This window comes from Myodes glareolus, chromosome 20 (genome assembly GCF_982192425.1).
Source record: "Myodes glareolus chromosome 20, mMyoGla1.1, whole genome shotgun sequence".
Taxonomy (NCBI): domain Eukaryota; kingdom Metazoa; phylum Chordata; class Mammalia; order Rodentia; family Cricetidae; genus Myodes; species Myodes glareolus.
Genome location: NC_142045.1, coordinates 7016511 through 7038856, shown reverse-complemented (window position 1 = coordinate 7038856; position 22346 = coordinate 7016511). Strand labels below are relative to the sequence as shown.

The 22346-nt window shown below is 46.8% G+C and overlaps 1 protein-coding gene across 2 annotated transcripts in view; it reads right to left on the bottom strand.

Moving 5' to 3' along the window:
• The window catches only part of Tmem131l (transmembrane 131 like), a 132679-nt gene that overhangs the window by 5013 nt on the left and 105320 nt on the right, over positions 1–22346 (bottom strand). For both annotated transcript variants that reach the window (XM_087899434.1, XM_087899435.1), the window contains exons 20-31: positions 20064–20188; positions 18090–18232; positions 17169–17355; positions 16523–16708; positions 15538–15684; positions 14607–15229; positions 12261–12406; positions 8519–8640; positions 6761–6918; positions 5571–5780; positions 3707–3785; positions 2343–2428 (exon numbers count right to left, since the gene is read on the bottom strand). In XM_087899434.1, coding sequence (XP_087755560.1) covers positions 2343–2428; positions 3707–3785; positions 5571–5780; positions 6761–6918; positions 8519–8640; positions 12261–12406; positions 14607–15229; positions 15538–15684; positions 16523–16708; positions 17169–17355; positions 18090–18232; positions 20064–20188 — 2212 coding nt within the window. The remainder of the gene's footprint in view (positions 1–2342; positions 2429–3706; positions 3786–5570; positions 5781–6760; positions 6919–8518; positions 8641–12260; positions 12407–14606; positions 15230–15537; positions 15685–16522; positions 16709–17168; positions 17356–18089; positions 18233–20063; positions 20189–22346) is intronic.

The following is a 22346-nucleotide window of genomic DNA, read 5'->3' as shown; positions in this document are numbered from 1 at the left end:
GCAGGGGAGCCATTGACAGAAGAGATGAGCAGGTGCCAAGGACCGGACGCTGAAGAACCGGGGTCACTCGGGTGATGAGGAACCGGATCAGGAACCCACAGCTGAAACAGGTCAGCATAGCAAATGAAGACGAAGGCGAGCAAGGATGGGGCAACATGGAAACGCCAGGGTCCTGACTCCTGTCTCGGGGGAGGGGCGGTGGCAAAGTCAGAATACAGAGCACCAAGGGTGAGAAGGACAGAGGGAGCTGCCATCCTCCAACACAGAGTCTCTAAGGCTTCTGGGACAGGAGCTGAGAAGCCCACAGTGTGGAGATGGGCGTCCAGAGGCAGGGCATGGCTGCTGCTGGGCTTCAGAAACGGGAGGAGTCACAGCACACTGGTGGACTGATGGGAAGGGCTCATTCGAGACGGAAACTGAGGGTGGAGGAGGGTAGGGAACGGGCAAGAGTGTTCCTGGAGAGAAGGTAACAGCAGAGAAGCAGAAGGTCCTCCATGGTGTGAGTGTAGGGACTTCTGAAGGTCTGGGATAGATAGAGAGTCGCTTCTGTAGAAAGAAGGAAGCAAGATTAACTAGAATGGAGCGGAAGGCCACTAGGCCAGAAGGAAGAGCAGGTGCAACTGTGAGCCTGGAGGACAGGTCAGCGGGTGTGTGCTGCCCCTCAGAACAGGAGGGGCGAGGCAGGGCTAGCAACACCACGCTGAGCTTTGCAATTGCTCCCCGGGGACAAAAGTGGAGCGGTGAGGGACAGCAGACCGGGTAAGACCATGTCCACACACACAAGACCAGGAGACAACTGACTTGTTTACGACTGTAGGACATGACAAAAGAGTACAAGAGGATAAAAAACAAAAAAGTAATTGTAGATTCTTACTGAGTAAAGGCAGCTGAACCCACACACAAATCCAGACTGGGACATCGGGCTTCATGAAAGCTCCAACAGTATAACAGAGCAGAGTAGCAAACATTAATGGAGATCCAGCTCTTGGTGGGACCCAGAGCCTTGTGATGCGGAGTTGGGCTCTTCTACTGAGCGATGATAACCCTGGGTATTTGGAGTTTGTTGTTTCTTAATTGTTCCCTGGCATTAATTAAGCCCTACCCTCTACTAGGTCACAGAAATGTCAGTAGAACCAGCTAAACCTCCCTCCAAACTTCAGCTTGGCAAAGTAGAAATGATGGAATTTTACACCTTCTTCCATTGGAAACAACTGTGTTGTATGGATTAATGACTACGTCCAATTCATGAGTGATCTGACTAGTTCAGAACACGTCTGCGAGACACTGCAGAGCCCTACGCTTTCCTCCCGACTACAGAACAGCATCTGCCTTGCTGCAGAGCTCAGGCTGGCCTGGAATGCTCCTCCTCCATCTGAGCAGCATCCTGTCTGTCATGAATTTCTAGGCACAGAAGTGAGCACGCAGGTCAAAGCTAAATATGCCATGAAGAGCAAACACCATGCATGTCCTGCCACGATTCCTGACCCTGATTTGGAAGAAGTCCCATAATAAAACAGGTCACCAGAGAACAGACAGAGAGACAGAAGTCTACGAGGAAGAGAATGAAAAAGCTGAGAACTGGCGGTGGGGGAGTATGGAGGTTTGAATAGGTATGGCCCCAGGGTTTGAATGCTGGGCCATAGAGAGTGCACTATTAGGAAGTGTGTCACTGTGGGGCGGGCTTTGAGGTCTCATATCAACTCAAGCCACTCCCAGTGACTCAGTTGCTTCTGCTGCCCGCATGCCACCATGCTAAACTCTGAACTGTAAGTTAGACATGATTAAATATCTTCCTTTATGAGTTGCTGTGGTTAACATGGTGTCTCTTCACAGTAATAGAAACCCTAACAAAACAAGGGTTCCTTTTGACCCCCTCAGTCTCCAGTCTGGGGTCACTGTCTTACCCCTGTGCAGGGTTCAACTCTGCCTCAATCCTAGTTTAGGAGCCAGGCTGTTCACCCAGGCTGCAGGGTCCAGTTAATGGGCTCCACACGGCGGGATGGGGAGAAGAGAGTCAGATGGGGACAGGAAGCCAGCTGTCCTGGCTTGCCCCTACCTCACTCTTGCTTCTCCGGGGCCACACACCCACTTGTTTTCTGCCATCTTACTGGTGAAGTGAGCTCAGCGCAGAGGGGGGATCTGGCAAGGACTACGGAACGTCAGTGTGTGTCCCGACTACCAAGGTGTTCACAGTGGTGCAGGATAATCGGCTGGGGCACCTGATGTCTCTCCAAAGAGCAGATGCCCTCCGCACGCCGGCAAACAAGGTTGGGGAGAGGCCCCCACCCTCCCAGGCAGGAAGACACACGGCCCCTGGCTGACGCCCGCCACATTGAGCCCACCTTTCTCTTCTCCAGCACCCGAGGGCGCAGCAGGAAGACTGGCACAGGAGGACTCTGTGAACTGAGCCAGGCCACTTGCAGCATCGCTGTGGGCAGAGGGAGGACAGGAAACTGTGACTTCCCACACAAAGAAATTCAAACACCGCATAACCAGATCTCATCTAAGTCCCACAGAGGTCCCGTCAGAACCACACAGATGTTAAGATTCACAAAGCCGGGAGGGGGTTGAGGAACACCACCATGTCTTGTTCAATCAAACCATTTGGACTACTGTAAGGTCGGCTGCAGCTTCTAGTCTGCCTGTACAGACAACAACACCTTCACCAACAGACAGTTCACAGGGAGCTTTCTTAGGTGTTGGCCAAGTCTGCCCTCTAGCAAGCCAAGCTCTGTCCTTGGAGCTGGCTCTGCAGTTCTCCTGTGAAAGGTACCGCTGGCCCTCAGGCATCCCAGGCTGCAGGGGGTGGGTTGGGTTGGGGTGGGTGTGGCCTGAAAATATCTGGAGGAAGCATTGGATGGCAGCTACCAGGGACAGTGCGATCAGACCTACAAAGGCCGAGTCTGTACTGAACACACATACTTTCTCAAGTCATTAATCCCCAGACAAGGAGGTCTGACTTCAATTTATAAGACATTGTCATTACATTAACCCTACCAGTAATCCAGAGACAATGTAGTGCATAGGGGAGGATCGGAATGAAGAGTTTTATGAAAATAGTGCCATTTTGTTGTTATTTTGAGACAGGGTTTCACCACATCATACTAGCTAGGCAGTCTATTCCCTAGTACTACAGAACCCAGGTTGCTCAGATTCATGGCAATCCTCCTGCCTCAGTCTTCTGAGTACCAGGATAGCAGGCATATACCACTATCCATGTTATATGAGGGATTTGAGTTCTCTGTAGAGGTGGGAGTGTGTGCAGGTTCTGGTATCTACTGCCTACAAATACCAAGAGGAATTGTATCTTTATTACTATTATCATTATTATTATTATTAATCTAAAGCATCACAAGGAGGAACTGTAAATGTCCTACTAGTTCTTTGGAGGTTTTCTAAACCATTTGGTGCTCAGACTGAATTCAAGTCCTAGCCTGGAAAGATGGCTCCTCTTTCTGCTTTGAGAGGTGACACACTTCCCAGAGCGTCACCTCGCTGAGAAGACAACAAAGCCAGAGACTCCCCACGTAAGCCCTGAACACAATCGTTCTTTTAAGTTAACTACCTTAACTACCGTCAGAGTTTGCATTCCTGTGTCTTTAAAAAGGCTTTCATGGCTCGGCCTACAGAGAAAGCACCGAGAAGCCCCTCACTAATGGAGAAAACAGAATACCACACTGTGGCAGTGAGGATCCTGGGAACTTACGCGGGGCTGCAGATGTGGTGAGAGAGGTTCAAGGGGATGGAGGTTTCTGAAGGGAAATCCTGCGGGGAAGCACCGTCTCCTGCATTAAAGCAACACACTGTCAGAGGTTGTCTCAGGTCAGAGGTGTGTTTGCTGTGTTAGCATGCAGTGTTTGGTTAGCCCCTAACAAGAGACTTGTTCTCGTATTAAACTGACAGTTACACGGTCACATCTTCTCTTTACCATGTACTTTGCGTGTGTATGTACAGGTGTGCGTTCACATGCATGTGGAGGCCAGAGGTCAATGCTGGATGTTTTCCTCTGTCATTTCTATCTTGGTGTTTTAGACAGGGTCTGCCCTCAGACACAGAGCTAAACCCATGAGCTCTAATATATTATAACTATTATATATTATCTGTTAATATATGTTAATAGAACTATTAATGGTATTTATTAATAGTTATTCAAATGTTACCCCCTTTTTCCAAACAAAACCATCCTTCTATGTTTTCTCAAAGTAGGTTTTTCTTTCAAGCCCCGTGTGAGTATCACCTGACAAACTCTTGGTCCTGTGGCAGTTAAAACTAGTGTGTCAAAACCAAGCTGCCAAAAGCCTGTCCCTTACCTAGACTGTGTTTCCACGAGGCTGAAACTATCTCTAAAGCTGAGAGAATCTTATCCTTTTTTTTTTTTATTGTAATACTGTTTGACCAACAGCCCAAGCACACTTCCGGCTAACTCCTATATCTGAAATTAACCCATTTCTATTAATCTGCGTATCACCACATGGCTGTGGTTTACCGGCAAGGCTCCAGTGAGCTCCAGTGGAGGCGTCTGTCTCCTGTGGCAGCTACATGGCTTCTCTCCAACTCCGCCTACTCTCTCCTCCTCTATCTGCTTGGAACTCCCGCCTTGCCCTATTCTGCTAAGCCACTGGCCGAAACAGCTTTATTCATTAACCAATAAAAGCAACACATATACAGAACTGCCCACACAATTTCCCCTTTTCTGTTCAAATAAAAAGGAAGGTTTTAACAAAGTAAAATAACATATAACAAAACAGGTATCAAGCAAGAATTATAGTTATAATATTTATATCTATGTTATCTTTTGACATGTTATCTTTTGATAACTAAGGAAAACTATATAACTATTATCTATTCTTCAACTCTATCAAAGGCTTTAAAAGGATATATTACTTAAGTTAACAGAAAGTGCATAATAAGCAACTTCCAAAACTCTAGAAATGACAGAGACATCTCGCTAAGACTCCCCACCTGGGCAGGCGGTGGGATTGGGTCTACTAGGTATGCACAGGCAGGAGACCATGGCGGATTCCTGCTGCCATACACAGAGATGTTTCCAGGCCATGCAGTGCACTGCATGGCAGATTTAGTTTTTACTCAGATAAAAAGTGTTTACATGCTGTATGGTGCTACCCAGAGTTGAGGTAGTGAGGATGGCTCCCACCCAGCGTTTCTGAAGCAATAAACATGCCTCCGCCGTGTTGGATTGGGCAGAGCCAAAATACCATTAATAGCTCTATTATATATTAATAGTTCTATTATATATTAATAGTTCTATTATATATTAAGAGTTCTATTATATATTAATAGTTCTATTATATATTAATGGTATTACTGTATATTTGTGCAGTACATTTAGAAAATGGTCAGTTCTGTTTAATACTTTAGCACAATACAAAGACATACAAATGTCCATATCTTTGAAGTGTAGTAACAATAGTGCCCCGAGGAGAAAGGAGAGGGAGGCAGACAGCCCGAGGCAGCCAAGCCTCAAAGCTGCAGCCATCCCTCTGTCCTCTGCAAGGTACCCTGGACCTTGTACTGCAGGGCTGCGGGCAGGATGCGGCCCCTGGACTCACCGGCTGGCAGGAAGTGCTGTGCCTCCACCACTGGCTTCCTGTCGCAGTCCGAGCTGCTGCTGCTCCAGCTGCCCCAGCTGCCCCGGCTGCTCCAGCTGCCCCAGCTGCCCCGGCTGGCCCGCACGCTGCCTGAGGAGCTGCCGCAGTCAGAGCTGGAGTCCGAGCAAAACTTGTCTGCACACTTCTTCTCAGCCTTCTGGTAGTAACTGTCTGGAGAGGCGAAAGAGGGGCCCTGCTGCGCCAAGGTGGTTCCCACTAGGGCCACTGGGAGCAAGTAGAGAAGGGGAACAGGGAGGGCAGGGTAGGTTCACAGCCACCACTTCTGCTCAGCTAGTAAAAACACGACCATGGCACTCGAGGAGACATCAAGGCACAGGGTAAGCCTGCTCTGCCTATGGACAGACAGTAGGACCAAGTAGAACCTTCATCTAAGAACTGGCTCCAAGCCGGGTGGTGGTGGCACACGCCTTCAGTTCCAGCACTCGGGAGGCAGAGGCAGGTGGATTTCTGTGAGTTTGAGGTCAACCTCGTCTACAAGAGCTAGTTCCAGGACAGCTAGGGCTGTTTTACACAGAGAAACCCTGTCTCGAAAAACCAAGACAAACAAACAATAACAACAAATACCAGAAAGCGCTTGCCTAGCATGCACATGGGAAGAGAGCCTCAAACTGCAAAAACAACTGAATTTACATGCAAACGGTTCTAGAGATGAGCAAATTTTCATCAAGAAAATCGAATCTATTGTGCTGTACAGACTATTCTACAGTGGCTCTGGCACTGGTGTCCCCACAGTTCTCACTCCTAGGGCACTGCCCAACAGACCCCTGGTGGGTCAGCACTCCGACCCAGAAACTACAGGGCCATATATGCAGAAACTACCAGTTTATAAATGGGATGCCCTGTCTTGCCTGGGTCTGCCCTTTCCCCAAGGCCTGCCTAAGGTCTTGTGCATACTGGCCCTATTCCTTTAACCATATGTGCGATGCCAGCTGGGAATGGACAGGCCTCAGGGTCAGCAGCCATGTTCAGGTTCAACAGAGCATGTGCTTTCTGATCTAACCCTGACAACTTTCTGTTGGAGTTGTCAACAGCTACATGGTCTATAAACCGTTAACATGATATTTTTTGAAACCTCGAGACTCTCAAAGAACAGACCGCGAGGAGACCACCCACAGCTCTGAGTTACATACCCTCATCTCTCCGTGCAGGGAAGCTGCCCGAAGTTTCCACGCCAGGTTTGCACATCTCCCTCGTGCCGTCCTGCGTACTCCAGCTTCTGATGTCTCCGCTGGGCTCTGGCCTCTCAAAGCCACTGCACACGAGCTTCGGTTCACTCTGTTCAGAAGGCCTGGGGGAGCCACGGGAAAGATCACATCTCTCGTTATACAAATACACTTTCTGCTTGAGATGTGTCGGGACAAGATTACAGTCAGGGGCAAACTGAGGTCTCCTCTCTGAATCTCATAGGTGGACGACAAGCAGGGAATGCCCTTAAATGATGTAGGAGCTGGCGGTGTGGCTCAGTGGCAGGACTATCTCAGCACACGAGTCATAGGCTCAATCTTTGCACTCCTGCACCCCCAAGAGGCTGCCACTTTGAGTTAGAATGAATTCAAGGCTATTTAGTGCGTTTTCATGCTTTACAATGAGAAAAACAGATTCTACGATGTCGCTCAAGGTCGCCTGGCAGTCAGGACTCCTGGCCTAATTTCCAGGATTTCCAGTGGCTGACCCTGCTGCTTAGTGTCTGAGGGAGGAATCTGCAAATATTCCCTTAGCAGTTACCATACTCTGCACACACACGCACACACACACACACACACACACACACACACACACACCCCTCTGTCGCAATCCCAGAGTCAACCACGTTCATGAAAATACACACAGAATGCAGAAAGGCCTCATGTTTCCTCTATACAGGATATTGCACTCCAACTCTCCAAATTTCATTCATGAAGGATGGTGTGTAACATGTTTATTTCCACTGTGCTAAACACGCTCATATGAATGAAGTATCGAACAGAGCCAGAAAGCTACCCTGGCTGTGAGGAGCTATGACAATGCTGAGCCATGGGCTCCATTCTTGGCGGCAGCGTCCTTCCGCGCTGAGCTCCATGACATCATCTCTGGATGCTCTGAGCCCTCAGAATGCTCGACTGTACCACAGTGGAGCCTCACACTCCCACTCAAATGTGCAAGAGCTGGAGAACCTTGACAACAGCACACTGAAACACCACCAAGCTCACACAGTGGTGATGTAAGAAGAAAAGCCTACCCGGGCAGAGAGGCGCCCTGGCAGGACACGGCTTTCCCGCTATTCAGGGACTGCTGCGGACAGGTGGCAGATCTTGGAATGGAGTTTTCTACAAGAAACTAGGGCTCTGCACGGGGATGTTCTTCAGACAAGAGGGAACTGGGGAACAGGAAAAGCCTGCCTGTAGCTAAGGAAAGAAAGGGGAATACGTATGCTAAAGGTTCCATCATCCTGGGAGTCTAAGATGAGAAATCTGAACTCAAAGCCACCTCTGCTGGATGCAGAGTCAGAATGAACACACGGGGTTAAAGCGAAGGTCGGGGAAAGCGACTGTACGGTCTTATTACAGGACTGGGGGGTGGCTGTGTGCACGTGTGTCTGTGCCAGGATTTTCTCAACCCCTGCTCCACTAAAGTATAAACAGAGCGAGGCCTTGTTATGAGGGACACCTTAGGTTCTTCCTCTAAAGTTTCCCACAGCTTTTAGCACTTTATAAGGGACAGATGAAAGTAAGTCTTCAGAGGTCGTGCTACAGTATTTTTAAGGAGTAAAATTACTAGAAAATGTGTTAATTACATTTTGATCTAAACGTCATGCACTGTGCTGTGTCACCTACGCAACCTTATAGAAGTAAAACACTGAAGGGAAACGGAACCCAGATTAAAACGGCAGGGCCGTAGACATGGCGTACCTGGAGGCCTGAGCAGAGACCCTCTTCTTGTTTTTCCTACACGTTCGGCTTTTATTCCAACCGAGAGCTGGTGTGTTTCCTTCTCTCTTCTCCTGAAGTTTCCTCCTCCTGTAAGGATCTTCCTGCCGAAGAGGAAAAAGGAAACACTTGTGGCTTCAAGAGACTATGTTTTCTTGAAGACAAAACTCGTGATGGCCTTTATTTAACTTTTGGGGAGGAACTCTATCTGCACCCAGACCCCCCCCCCCAGCACTAGCAAGACCTGAGACCACGCCCTTCTCGGTCTCTGCTTTCATATCCCTCCTTTCTCGACTTTCTCAGGCTCTGCAGACAGGGAAGGAAATAATTGTTGCTTCTGAAACTCCCAAGGGGCTGGTGGGTGAGGTGGGGTGGGGAGATCTGCCATGTAGGCGGCTATGGGAACCCTCCTCCAGCCTCCGCCTGGATCGCTAGGGCCTGCAGCTCAATGAATCCATTGCTGAAGCCAAATCAGACTAACCCAGGAAGGAACCAGCTGTGTTCACGGATGAACTTTGTGTGAACAGACAGACCGCCACAGGATATTCCAGACTAGTTACAACTTCTTGGATAAATCGAGTCAGAGCACACTTCTTGTGTAAATGTGGTTATGAAGAACTTAGTCTAGTGGACGGCATACTGACTGCACACACCTACAGCCACACCTGCTGCACACACAGACTCGGCTGGTGGCCCTCTACGTGTGCCTTCTCCCTCTCTCATTGTCTGCTTCTGAAAGCAGGGCTCAGACTTAGCAACATTTCTGCACCTTGGAGGGACTTGCCTCCTCCACGGACTTCACAGGTACAAGGGACCCACAGGGTACACCCCCAGACTGGAAGTTCTTTCTATTGGTTAGGACTTGTTTTGTGAAAAAGCAAAGATGCTCTTCCAGAGTGCTTTTCAGAACAACAGCCCAGAAGTTACAGGCAATCATGGCAGGCTAACAGACATTTGGAGAACAGGCCTTGGAAGGAGAGGAAAGCTTGTGTGTTCAATTGTCTCTTTGCTTGACTCTGGGATAGCAGAACCTCCTGCATCTGTAACACGCGAATGAGCCCTAGCAATGGTGGGCAGCTTCACCCACATGCAGTGGAACCATGAGAGTTTGCTTTCTTTTTATATTCTCTTAGTCCTTCCAATATTAAGCATGTATTGATTTTTTTATACTGTAACAGTGTTTAGAAAACTGTAACTCTAACAGACACATCCAAGACTGCGTAGACAGAACAGTAATTCCCGCACACTCACTCCCTTTCACTGGCCACTGCCTGAGGTGCTTTGTCTGAGTCCTTCCCCACTGCACCCACCTTGTCCACAAGAACCAACAAAGGCTTGTCAACCCAAGCACTGAAACCTCTCTGTCCAAGATCAAGCCCGAGTCCAGGACTGGTCTTGGAGTAGAGTCAGGGAGCGAGGACTTTAGTGGTCACTAACGTTTGTCTGCCTTCCTGAAATCAACATGGTTGGAACTGTCAGTCTGTGCTAGCAAGAGGATGACCATATTTAGGATAACTGAGCAGAAGGCTGTGGAGTCTGCGGATGAGATGGGAGAGGAGATTGCAGGCATGCTGGACTCAGAGCCGAGTGGGATGTGGAGAAGCAGAGTCCATGGGCCACAGGACGGGGAAAGGAGAAGGGTAGAGGGCACAATGTATGAGGGACCTCTGACTTGGGAAGTGAAAGCCAACCACAAGTAGCTGCCATGCCAGTGGGGAGGGGAGCAAAGGGGCGGGCCAGCAGGAAGCTGCCAGCAAGAGGCATATATAACATAACACTAAGACAATGAATTACTTTAAAATCAAATGTTAAGGTCCGATTTCTGAAGAATCTATTTTTTTAAAGTAACCAAGGTAGAACCAAAGGAACTACTAACTTTTAAACATTTTTTTCTGCATAATATATTAATTTATTGAAGACCTCTTTAAGGGCCGGATATTGTGACATACACCTTTAATCCCAGCACTTGAGACGCAGATGCAGGAGGATCACTTTTGAGTTCCAGGTCAGCCTGGTCTACACAGTGAGTTTCAGGACAGTCAGAGATGTATAGAAAAACCCTGTCTCCAAGAATAAAACAAAATAAAGCAACAAGCAAATAACAAAGTTATCTCTTTAAAGTTAAGAATAAGACTGTGATCTGGGTGATGGTGGCACACACCACAGGTAGATATCTGTGAGTTTAAGGCCAGCCCAGTCTACAAAGCAAGTTCCAGGATAGCCAGAGCTGCTATATAGAGAAACTTCGTCTTGAAAAACTAGGAAAAGAAAAGAAAAGAGGAAAAAAAAAAAAGACTGTGGGTGTGGGAAGGGGCCAGTGGTGCTTATCATCCATCAGTTCTGGGTTTGATCCCCAGTACCACAGGGACAGACAGACAGACAGACAGACAGACAGATACAGATCGCTCTCCACCAGGAATGATCACTGTTAAAACTGATTTACCTGCCCCTCTGCAACTCCACTTCTAAATATTTTAATATATTACTTACGTTGTTAATTTTTTTAGTATTTGCAAACTGGCTTTGGTTTACTGTTGCTGAGTATTTAGTCTCCATTCTAGACATAACATTTGCCGATGTCACTAACAGATCTTTAAGGTACCTTCCTTCTACAGCCCTAAATCTTCATTTTTACTTTTAGCTTGGTGGGTTTTTGTAGTAAGAAGAGTGGTGGGCTGCATCCTGCCACCCGGCTAGCTTATGCCTGAAATAATCACACGGAGATCTGTATTAATTAAATCACTGCCTGGCCTATTAGCTCTAGCCCCTTATTGGCTAACTATCACATCTTGATTCAACCCATTTCTAATAATCTGTATGTCACCACGACGTCATGGCTTACTGGGAAAGATTCAGCCTGTCTGACCTGGTGACTTCATGGCGGCCCTTTCTGCCTGCTTTCTTCCTCCCAGAATTCTGTTCTGTCTACTCCACCCACCTAAGGGCTGCTCTATCAAAAGGCCAAGGTAGCTTCTTTATTCAACCAATGAAATCAACACAAATACAGAAGGACCTCCTACACCAGGTTTTTCGCTAACTTGAGTTATTCAAGACAAGTGCACAAGTTCATTTTCATTAAAAAAATCTCTACTGCTACCTCTGTATCTGTAGCTCAGCTTGAGTGGACAGAAGATGCTTTGCTTACATTTTCATTCTCTCAGGGACACTGCGCCAGTATTTCCTGTCTTTACATTCCCGTTCCCACTAAGTCTGAAGCAATTCTTAAGGCCTCAAGCTTCATGAATTATGGAGACGACGGTGCCTATGTTTGTCACTGGGCATCAGCTTTTCCAGACCTACACGGTGGAGCATTTTCATCTATGAACTGAACTCTTCCCTTAACGCAGGAAAATCTTCTTCTATTCCATTAATAATACTCTTTTGATGTTTTAGAGAAAAGATGACAACAGATACAGGACAGAGAAAGATGAAGAGGAGATGTCAGCACTGACCAGATGGAACAGGTTCTGGTCTGGCTCTACTCCATGACTGCCACTAGGAGTGGGCCCACTGCTTCAGATGAGGGACCCAGAGAATTAAAGCTACCTGGGTTCACTGAAAACCACTTCACTATACCTATATACTCAGAGGATAAAACTTTCTGAACAAACAAATTAAAGTTCTAGTATCACGTGCACAGAAGACATCTACTTATAAAAGATATCTGTGCTCTTTGCCTGCCTGTGAGCGCTGCTTCTTTAATAGGAGAGAGAGGAATGCAAACCTCTGACGGTGTGTCCTGCTTCTCGGAGCACGCGCCCTCCGGAGATGCTCTCTGACTCCTCCTGGCAGAAGGCAGCTTTGTGTCAGCCCCCTTCACAGTCTCGCCGCTGTCCGCCTCGGTCTTGACAGGCACTGGCTGGTTATTTCCTTGAATAAATTTTTTTTAAAAAATCAATGTCTAGCATTTTTCCATTCATAGTCCCCGTAATTAAATGCTTTCCTTTGTCAATCTCATCGAATTTAATGAGATTTCAGTTTTTAATAGCCATGATTCCCCAGAAGCACACTTTGTTTACACGTGGAAATACACTTACATAAACGTTCTGCAATCTCTAAAAGATGTCAAAGTGAGGGTGGGACATTAACATTACTGTGTGGTCATAATTCACGGTAGTCAAAGGCGGAAACAATCCGCTGCCCACCAGCGGACACGGACAAAAGGAAAACTATCGTGGGGCTACAGTCAGCACTGCCAAAGCCACACATACATTAGTTAGGATGCTTTTTTAAAAGAGGATTAAAATCCTGTTTGAAAGGGCCTGAGGAACCTTAAAGACAGTATACAAAATGAAATGAGCCAGACAGAAAAGAAGAATGTTTTATGACTTCAGCTGAAGGGAGACCTAAGGCAGTCACATTCACACAGACAACGGGACATTTCCCAGGCGCTGGGGACAGGGTGACGGAAGTTTAGCTCACTACCCAGCAGACACTGTTTGGGTTGGCAAAGTCCTGACGACTGACTGAGGTGATGCTCGTCCGAAACCTGAAGTTAGAATAAACGTCCTCCCAGAGAACCCCAGCTATCTTTTACATCATGATGTTCTTTATGGAGCGGTCAAGTTTCCACTTGCGAGTTGTACCAAAAGCATAAAGCTCTTCAGAGTCAGCTCAGAGCCTTCCCACGGCTTCACTCCAGTACCAGCAAGTGATGAGTAAGATTTCATGCTTTGAACATGTGCCTCGGTTCCCCAGACAGCGCCCTCAGGAGATGCAAGGGCCTTTACGAGGCAAGCCTCCTGGGCGGGGCTCAGGTCACTAGGAATGGGTCATGAGACCTTGGTCTGTCCCCCTACGCTTGCCTATTTGCTTCCTGGCTCGTGATACGGGTGTGTTCTGATGGAGGCTTTCTACCTTGCCGGGCAAACTCCAATCAGAGCCTTAAAAGACAACAGACCCCCTAGCACCCTGCCCTAGTGCACTGTTTAGGAGATACATCATTGCAGTGCTATGAAGCTGGCCAACAAGTGCTTGCAGCTAAGTGTGAAGACCAAAGCTTGACTGCCATGTTCGCATGCCCCTTTACTTCTAGTACTCAGGAAGCCGAGCCAGGCGGATCTGTGAGTTTGTGGCCAGCCTGGTCTACAGAGTGAGTTCCTGGCCAGCCAGGGCTACTTTATGAGATTCTCTTTTAAATAAACACAGGCTGCTTGAGTTTTTTCCAACTGTACAGGAGGAATGTGTTGATATACTGGCCTGAGAAAGAAAGAGGAGCAGGGAAAGAGGTGGTGGCTGCAGGCCTCCATTAGGGCATGCTGCCCAGTTTCTTCTTCAGTCAATAGCATCTGTCATGAGAGTGTTTGTCTTTCTTTCACCGAGAGATGCTATTAAAAATGGAAGGCCAGAACTAGGAGGTGCTACAGTGATCAGAAAAGCTGGTGTAGCTGTGGGAAGCTGGTGTAGTTGGCTGTGGTGTTGCATGCCTTCAATGCCAGTAGTTGAGAGGTAGAGGCAGGCAGATTTCTGAGCTCAAGGCCAGCCTGGTCTACAGAGTTGAGTTCCAGGGAAGCCAAGGCAACACAGAGAAATCATCTTAACCAAAACCAAAACCAAAACGAAACAAAACAAAACAAAACAAAACAAGTTGGTGCAGATCTGATTAGTCAGAAGTCCTACAAGAGATGACTACTTTTTTTTTTTTTTTACAAAAAGTCTAAAGCAGAAGACAAGTAATTAAAAATGTATCAATATCAACCTAACGATGATGGACGACATCAATACCCCTACCTTGTTCTCAAATGTGAAATTCTTAGTCATACATTCTAAAAAAGGGTGCCATGTTTTGAATTTCAACATTGATGCCCTTGCTAAGATTGGGTGCACAAACTCACTCATCTCCCACAGTGAAAACCAAAGATACAGCCAGGCACTGCAACCCCGTGACTTGGGGTGCTGAGGTAAAAGTCCTGCAGTGCGTCAGACAAGACGGGACTGCACTGGCATAAGAACATGAAGAAAAGCAGTAGGGGAGGGTCAGCAGTGTCTCTCTGAAGGTTACAGGTGACAGCAAATCCCCCTGGGAACAGACAAGAGACCAAAGGAGAACAGTCGGGACGGCCAAGATTACCGTATTTCCTGGAGACTTCTGGCGTGTCTGACTGCTGGTACTGAGGTGGGCTTTTGGGCAAAGGACTTTCAGGTGGCTTCTTAGAAGTCTTCTGTGGGCAGGGCTCTTGTTCCTTGAGCTCGGCCACGGGTTCTGGAGTTCTAATGTCAGTTTCCTTAGGAAACATACATGTCTGTGGTCCCTCCTTCATACTACATTCTGAAGAAGTATTATCGACAACTGTGTTTCTCACTGAGTCTTCCTCTTTGCTCAGTACATTTCTGGGGAGGGTTAAATTCTTCTGCAAGCTGACATTCACATCACTGGCATATCTGAGGCTGACCCAGTTCTCACTTGTGACATCGGTGCAAACATCTTCCTTGGCAGCTGACAGGGAGCTTGCCAGGGTCAAAGTCTGCTTCTCCTCAGTGGCGATGTTGGCACTGCTGGACATGGAGGCACTGGGCTTCTGTTTGCTGTAGTAGAAGGAGCACTTATGCTTCTTCTGAGAGTGCCCATAGGTGGCCGGACTCCTCTTGGAAGCATTCTGGATCCTGCTCAGGGGTGGGCCCACTGGAAGGCAGCTCTTCCCTCTGCCTTTATCAGACGGGTTGTATGTGTCAAGAAAGTTCTTGCAATTGCTTCTGAACAGAAGAAGAAACACGTTTAGTACGAAAGCAAAGCAAACCAAACTTCACTTCTGCATGAGGGTGGGACCAATTGGTGCAGTGCACTGAGGAGCTCCAGCCTCCCCTTCGTTCCCAGCCCCACGAGTTTCCTGCTGAGGGGCCATGGATGAGCCAAGCCCTCACACAGACTATCTAAGAAAACAGTGCAGCTGTTCACACAAGCGACAGAGAACTGGATAAAAGTAGAATTTCTATTACCTTGGAAGGAAATCAGAAATGAGCACTATGAACCCCCCTAAAAGGCACAGAGAGAGAGGCCTTACTTGTGAGAGTGGGTGCTGACGTCCACTGGACCACTGTTCTGCTGTAAGGACGAGCCGCCGTTCTGCCTCTGCCTTGTTTTCATAAACTCCATCAAAATGTACTGTGCTTGCTGGAAGGCTATCAGGATCACACCCAACAGGGACAGACTGGGGAGAGAGCAATGCCGTGCGCTGCTGTGCGGTTCTGAACAGCATCAAGAAGACCCACCATAAGCCAGGCACAAGAGACTACGCCTGTAGCCCCACCTGCTCAGAAGCTGAGGCAGGAGGACTGTTTGAGTCTGGGATGAGCAGCACAATGAGGCCACCTCAAAAACAAAGTAGAGCGAAGCTAAAAGACCCTTCTCTATTACAGAACAGCGCTGAGTGGGCGGAGAAACAGCTGCACAAATGGTGTTACATTTTATTAAACGTATGACTTCTTTCCGATGTTTCTTAAAGGTTAAAAAAAGCACTTTAAAAAAGTTAAAAATGTGCATATTCATAAGGTTGACAGGACAATTCAATTTTTAAATATGTTTCTAAATAGTTACTGTTAAAGGGTCACTGTGGTTTTGCTGAGTAGTGGTGACCACACCTTTAATCCCAGCACTTGGGAGGCAGAGACAGGTGGATTTCCAAGTTCAAGGCTAGCCTGGTCTACAGAGTGAGTTCCAGGACGGCCAGGGCTGCACAGAGAAATCCTGTCTTGGAAAACAAAACAAACCAGCAGGATCATTGTGGTGTTATGTGTCAGATAGTCACTGCACTGAGCTAATGACATCAGCCCTGAGGTCTGCCACCGTGACTGGAGGTAACAGTGAGTGCGGAGCAGGGCTGTGAGTCACACCGCAGGTCCTATCACCCTCTCAGGCAGCTCCTGTGTCTCCTAAGCACAGGCCACAGGACTCAGAGCAATGAAAGTCCCTCCATTCTTACACGCCTGCATTTCCAATTGACTCGTGCTCTGCTCTGCCTGACGAGGGTGGGACACATGGGTGCTTACCTGACAAAGAAGACAGTGAGCCTCCAGAAGGACTCCTCCCAGCTGGGACCCGGAACCACCTCTGCACACAAGGGCAGCATGTGATGCGGGAGAGTCACGTTGAGCGTGAAGTGGAACTCCAGGTCTGCGGCGGTCACCAGCATCAGCTCACGGATGACCCAGGAAGAAGTAAAGTCCGGAGTAAACCTAGGGTAAGCGGCTCTCCGTTATGATTACTTACTGATTTCAGGGGTAAGTGACTCGTCTTTATGATCATTTCCTGGTTTTAATTCTCACCACAAAGCCAAAATAACAACAGAAGCGAAACTTAGGCCTACATAACAATACTCAGGACTGGAGAGATGGTTCAGTAGCACTGGCTCCTCTTCCAGAGGACCTGGGTTCAATTCCTAGTATCCACACAGCAGTTCACAACTGTCTCTAACTCTGGTTTCAGGGAACCAGATAGCTTCTTCTCTCCTTGGGTACCAAACACCCACAGGTGCATACACAATACAAGGAGCCAAAACACCCATACAAATTTTTTAATAAAAAAAAACATATTTATTTAAAAGCAGCTGAAGATGTCAGTTACTAATGGGCTGGGTGTCTCCCTCACACACAACAGTGCACCATGATCGGAAACGACTTACACCCCAGCACTTACACGATACTGAGGTCACGGGATGTGTTTGGGTTCAGTGAAAATGGACGGCAATCCAGCACTTGGAATCCATAGCCCTGGCAGTTATACCCATTGATCTTCAGCGATGTCACGGTTACAGGCAGAGGCCCGATATTCTCAACCTTGAAGTTCTTTGTGATGGATAAGAGCTGCTTGCTGTCTTTCGGTTCTAGCAAGGAACAAGTTGTTTTATTTAGTATTCATAAATTTCAAAACTAACTTTAATAATAAACGGAATCAAAAAGTTACTAAATAGCTCAAAGCCTGCTATCTACCTGGTTTGTGGAACAGTTACTTATTCTGTCATCCCCAGATGTTGTTATAAAACGAGAAAACAATAGAAATGCTCAAGTCCAGACTCCTCTCAAGTGAAGACTCTGCCTTCACCCACGAGAGATGAAACTCAGATGCTTATTCTTCCTGGAGCCAAACAGTGTGACTTTACTGCAGAGAATCATGTGCTCCACGACCCTGGAATGCTCACCTATGCTGACCCAGGGATGAGGTAAGAGACAGGGTGTCTCATATATCCCAGGCTGGCCTTAAACTAGCTATGTAGTAGCCAGAGATGGCCTTAAACGTTGGATCCTCCTGCCTCTACCTTCCAAATCCTGGATTAGAGGGGTGCATACCACCACCCTAGGTTTACAGACATTTTTGTTTAAACATCATCACAGTTCAGATACAATAGCAAACCTTTGGAAATAAAGAAAGCATATTTTATACTGGGAGTTTTGAGAAAGAGTCAACAGCTTAAAATGTGACTGTAAACTTATTAAGTCAGTCTAATCTATATAAGTAATATTTAACCACTTCTATGGTTTCCCCCAATCCTTACTTTAAGAACTCTAAGTTACTAAATGAATGACAAAGATGTAGCAGGTGTCGAGCCTGTAAACTCACGTCGACGACAGTCCATCAGAGTGGACTCGGGCACCTTAAATCGGAGTGACCCTCCTGCCCCAGGAAGTCTTCCGCCCACTTTCAAGAGCTCCTGTGCTCCAAATCCTTCCACAGCAACCATGTCGATGACAGTCAAGTTGTTCCTACAACGAAGGGGGAAAGGACAGTAGCTTCACCCCAGGCTGAGTCAACACAGCCCTAAAGCACATGCTAGACCACCTCCTGAGACACCAGGAAGCTTAGTGCAAATGTTATAAGCTGCGACATTTAGCCAGCATTGTTCTTAGACAGAAAGAAGATTGTGAGTTAAAATTACAAGCATCGCTTAAAACTATGGATCTCCTGCATCTTGCACACGAAGGTATCTCCAGGAAATGAATGCTAGTCCAGGGTGTCAAGCTGGCAGGAGAGGGGCTGAGTGGACACCGCTCTCCAACCACCCGGCACAACCGGAAGCTCATCTCTCTAACAACGAGGCATGGGGTGGTGACCACACTCGGAGGCATCAAATAAAGTGGTAGCAGACACAGATGCTAGCCAAACTTGACAAAATGGCAAAACTTATTTGTACAGGTTTTCACAGAGACTGCAATGAGAAGAAATACTGCCTGAGAGATGGGATGACCCCAGAATTATAATTCTGTTTCTTTTTAATCAACATGTCATCCCACAAATTACATTTAACTAGTCGGATTATTACTAATGCAGTGGTGCAGGCCAGAGTTCATCTCTTTATTAACTGACGCCATGCTTGCTGAGACAAAATGTTATGCACCAAGTTTAAAGGAGGCACACAAGACTGAATTCCCAGCACCACGATGACAATGCCACCTAAGTACAGAGGGCATTTACCTATATCTCTAGCTACGTAAAATACACTGAAATAGCTTGGTTAGTGATGTAAAAGCCTGTAAGTGATTTGTAGAAAATACTGTGTCAATCAACAAAGAAACCATCAAAAGCAAAAGGAACCACTATTAGAAACTTTGTTTTTAAGTCTCGGAAAGCAAAGTTTATTTATATACTTTCTGAAACCTTTTTTTTTTAAAAAAAAAGAAGAAGAGGAAGAGGAGGAAGAGGAAGGAGAAGAAGAGGAAGGAGAAGGAGAAGGAGGAGGAGGAGGAGGAGGAGGAGGAGGAGGAGGAGGAGAAGGAGAAGAAGAAGAAGAAGAAGAAGAAGAAGAAGAAGAAGAAGAAGAAGAAGAAGAAGAAGAAGAAGAAGAAGAAGAAGTTGTTTTAAATGAAGAGACAACTTAGCAGGAAGCTGGGGAGTCTCAGGTCAAGGTTTCTGAGGACAAATGCTCTGGATTTTATATTAGCACATTTTTCTTTTCATCTCATTCTGCTGCAGAACTAACACTGGCATATTAAAGAGAGCCTCCAATAAAATCTGTACAACTGATCTGATAAAAGAAAAGCTTTTGAAACGTAACTAAAGTATTATTTATCCAAAGTTGCATTTGGGTTAGGCTCACCAATGCAAACAGCTTCAATTCAGGCCCGCATTGTAATTTTTGTAAAAAGACTCTCATAAAGACTACGCATGGCCGGAAAAGCAAACAATAAAAAGCATTTTTCCTGCTTACATCAGCAAGCAGTAACTGTCTTTCAGGAGAGGAGAAATAAGCAGTGGGCCTGCCCAATGAGGCCCCTTTCCCGCTGTCCTTGGGGCTACTGAGCACAAGAGGCTGGAGGTTCTACTCATGGGAATGTCTACAGCAATGTTGCAGTTGTCTTTATTGCTAAGGTCAAAGACACAAATGTGTGTGCCTGTGGGTGGGTATGTTCTGCCATTTGGGACCACATCCGACCAGAGGCTGAGTGAAATATGCTCCCTCCTGGAGACACTAGCTTGCTAGGGAAGGGACCTGACAGGGTCAAGTGAGGACTCCTCTCTGCAGCCCCTACCTCTTCCTAACCTACAACACAACAGAGCCCACCGCAGACCCTTGAGAAGTGACAGAGACACACCTACCGGATCAGTATGAGGGAGGTGACTTTTCCATAGTCCACTGGTGTGAACACGACACCGACCCTTCTCATCTCCAGAGGCTGCAGATGCAGATGGAGCGCGCCCAAACCAGACTCTGAAGGCTCGCCCTGCAGTTACAGAGGACAGCGTCAACCACCACAGATGGCGGTGGGTTTCCACGGCCACCAGGCACAGCCCAGTTATAAGCCTGACTGCATGCATCCTCACCGACATGTTTTCTTTTCTCTCCTCGTATTTGTGGTGCTGGGGACAGAACGCAAGGCCTCACGCATGCTAGACAAGTGCTATACCACTGGGGTTCTCCCCTTCTCCAGAAAATCTGAACTTGTCTGGCCTCAACTGTTCCAGCATTCAATATCCCCTACGCCTCATCTGAGAAACTTCAGTGGTAACTGCAGGACACTCTAACAGAATACTGCACAATGGATTTGTCCTGGCTTGGGTGGGAGTTGGATTAGAAGCCTTCTATATCACACTCTTTGACTAAGAAACAGTAATCAGAAAACAGACGTTTCCTGCTGAATTCTATAGCAACTGAACAGGAGCACCCGCCCATATCAGATAAGCACAGACTGTCTCTACTAGTGAGTTTAGGTTTCACGATTTCCTCTCTAGGAGAGAGATCGCTACCTTTGCCTTTATCCCCTCTGGTTCCTCGGAGCAAGCACTGTGGTTTCAGCACTGGTCGGCCAGACTTTTACTGATTTGTCTAACTGACTTCTGCTGATTGGTCTAGCTCATGGGAAGGTAGTGGTTTGACAGGTATGATACATAATCTGCATTTATCCTGTCACTTTTATCCTCCAGGCCTTGCTGACATGTCCTGTGCTGTGTGGAAGGACAAATGGTGATAAAACTGGGTTCATTTTCATTAAAATCATAAACCTGCAAGATAAAATCTTGCGTTATAAATATAATATAAACTCCGAACCAGAATGATGCCAAGTTTAGTATTAAAGCTGCGATAATATCATTAGCAGCGGTCTATGGAATAGTTTTATATGCCAGGCACTGGGTTATTTAACCCACATAAAACACTAAGCAATCTATTTTATAAACCTCATGGAATCTTCAAATGTTGTTATGAAGGTCAAAGATGAGATGAAACAACCGCCCAAATTTACATAGGTAGAGGGAGTCAAACCTACACTTCCTGCCTGCACTGCCTGCTCACCAGAAGAGGGCACCAGATCTCATTACAGATGGTTGTGAGCCACCATGTGGTTGCTGGGAATTGAACTCAGGACCTCTGGAAGAGCAGCCACTGAGCCATCTCTCCAACCCTCTATACATTCTTAACACTCCCCACCCCCTAAAAAAAAAAAAAACTTCTAAAAGCAAGTCAACAAAATTACATGTCAAAGCATTTTTTATATGAAAACGTTTTAAACTTTAAGATGTTTTTGATTTATGTGCACGTTTGCCCTCCTGTCTATATAAGGACCACTTGTGTAACCTTGGACTGTGGTTATCAGCAAGCCTGAGCTCTCTGCAAGCAGGGACAAGTGCTCTTAACTAAGTCATCCCTCCAGTCCCACGACAGAAAGCTTTAACAAGTTATAATCTGAGCAGTTTTTCAGTCAATCCAACAAGTTAACAAAAATCCCCCATTTGCAAAAGTGTTATTTCTTGAGAAGAAAAATCTCTAGTTGCCAATGGTATAAACATTATCTAGATGAGTTACCCAATTTATTCAAAGCTGGACAAAGTAGACATAAAATAAATTGCTTTTTATTTCGATTTCAAGATATAAAGGATTTACTAACAGTAGGCAAAGCATTTCTCAGTATTTTGAACTAATTATCTCCATCACCGTGGATGCTACCTGGGAAAGAGGAGCGAGGAGCAGAGGGGGCAGGGTCACCATGGAGAGTGAGTGACGCTGTGTACACCCTGCAGCACACGGCTCTACCCCTCTAGTGCTGCCCAAGGGATCAGAGAAGGAACAATTTGTTCATTGTTGTAAACAGGTCTCTACTGCAAGTGCACGTTAGAAGCTGCTCTGGGGCTGGAGAAATGGCTTGGCAGTTAAGAGCTGCTCTTCCAGAGGGCCTGAGTTCAATTCCCAGCAACCACATGGTGGCTCACAACCATCTATAATGAGATCTGGTGCCCTCTTCTGGGCTGCAGGCATACAAGCAGACAGAACACTGTATACATAATTAACCTTTTTTTAAAATAGGCTGCTCCGACTCTTCCGGTTCCAGGCTATGTATGCTCTCCCTCCTGCTCTTTCACATAGACTGAGGCTCACTGTAGTCTCTG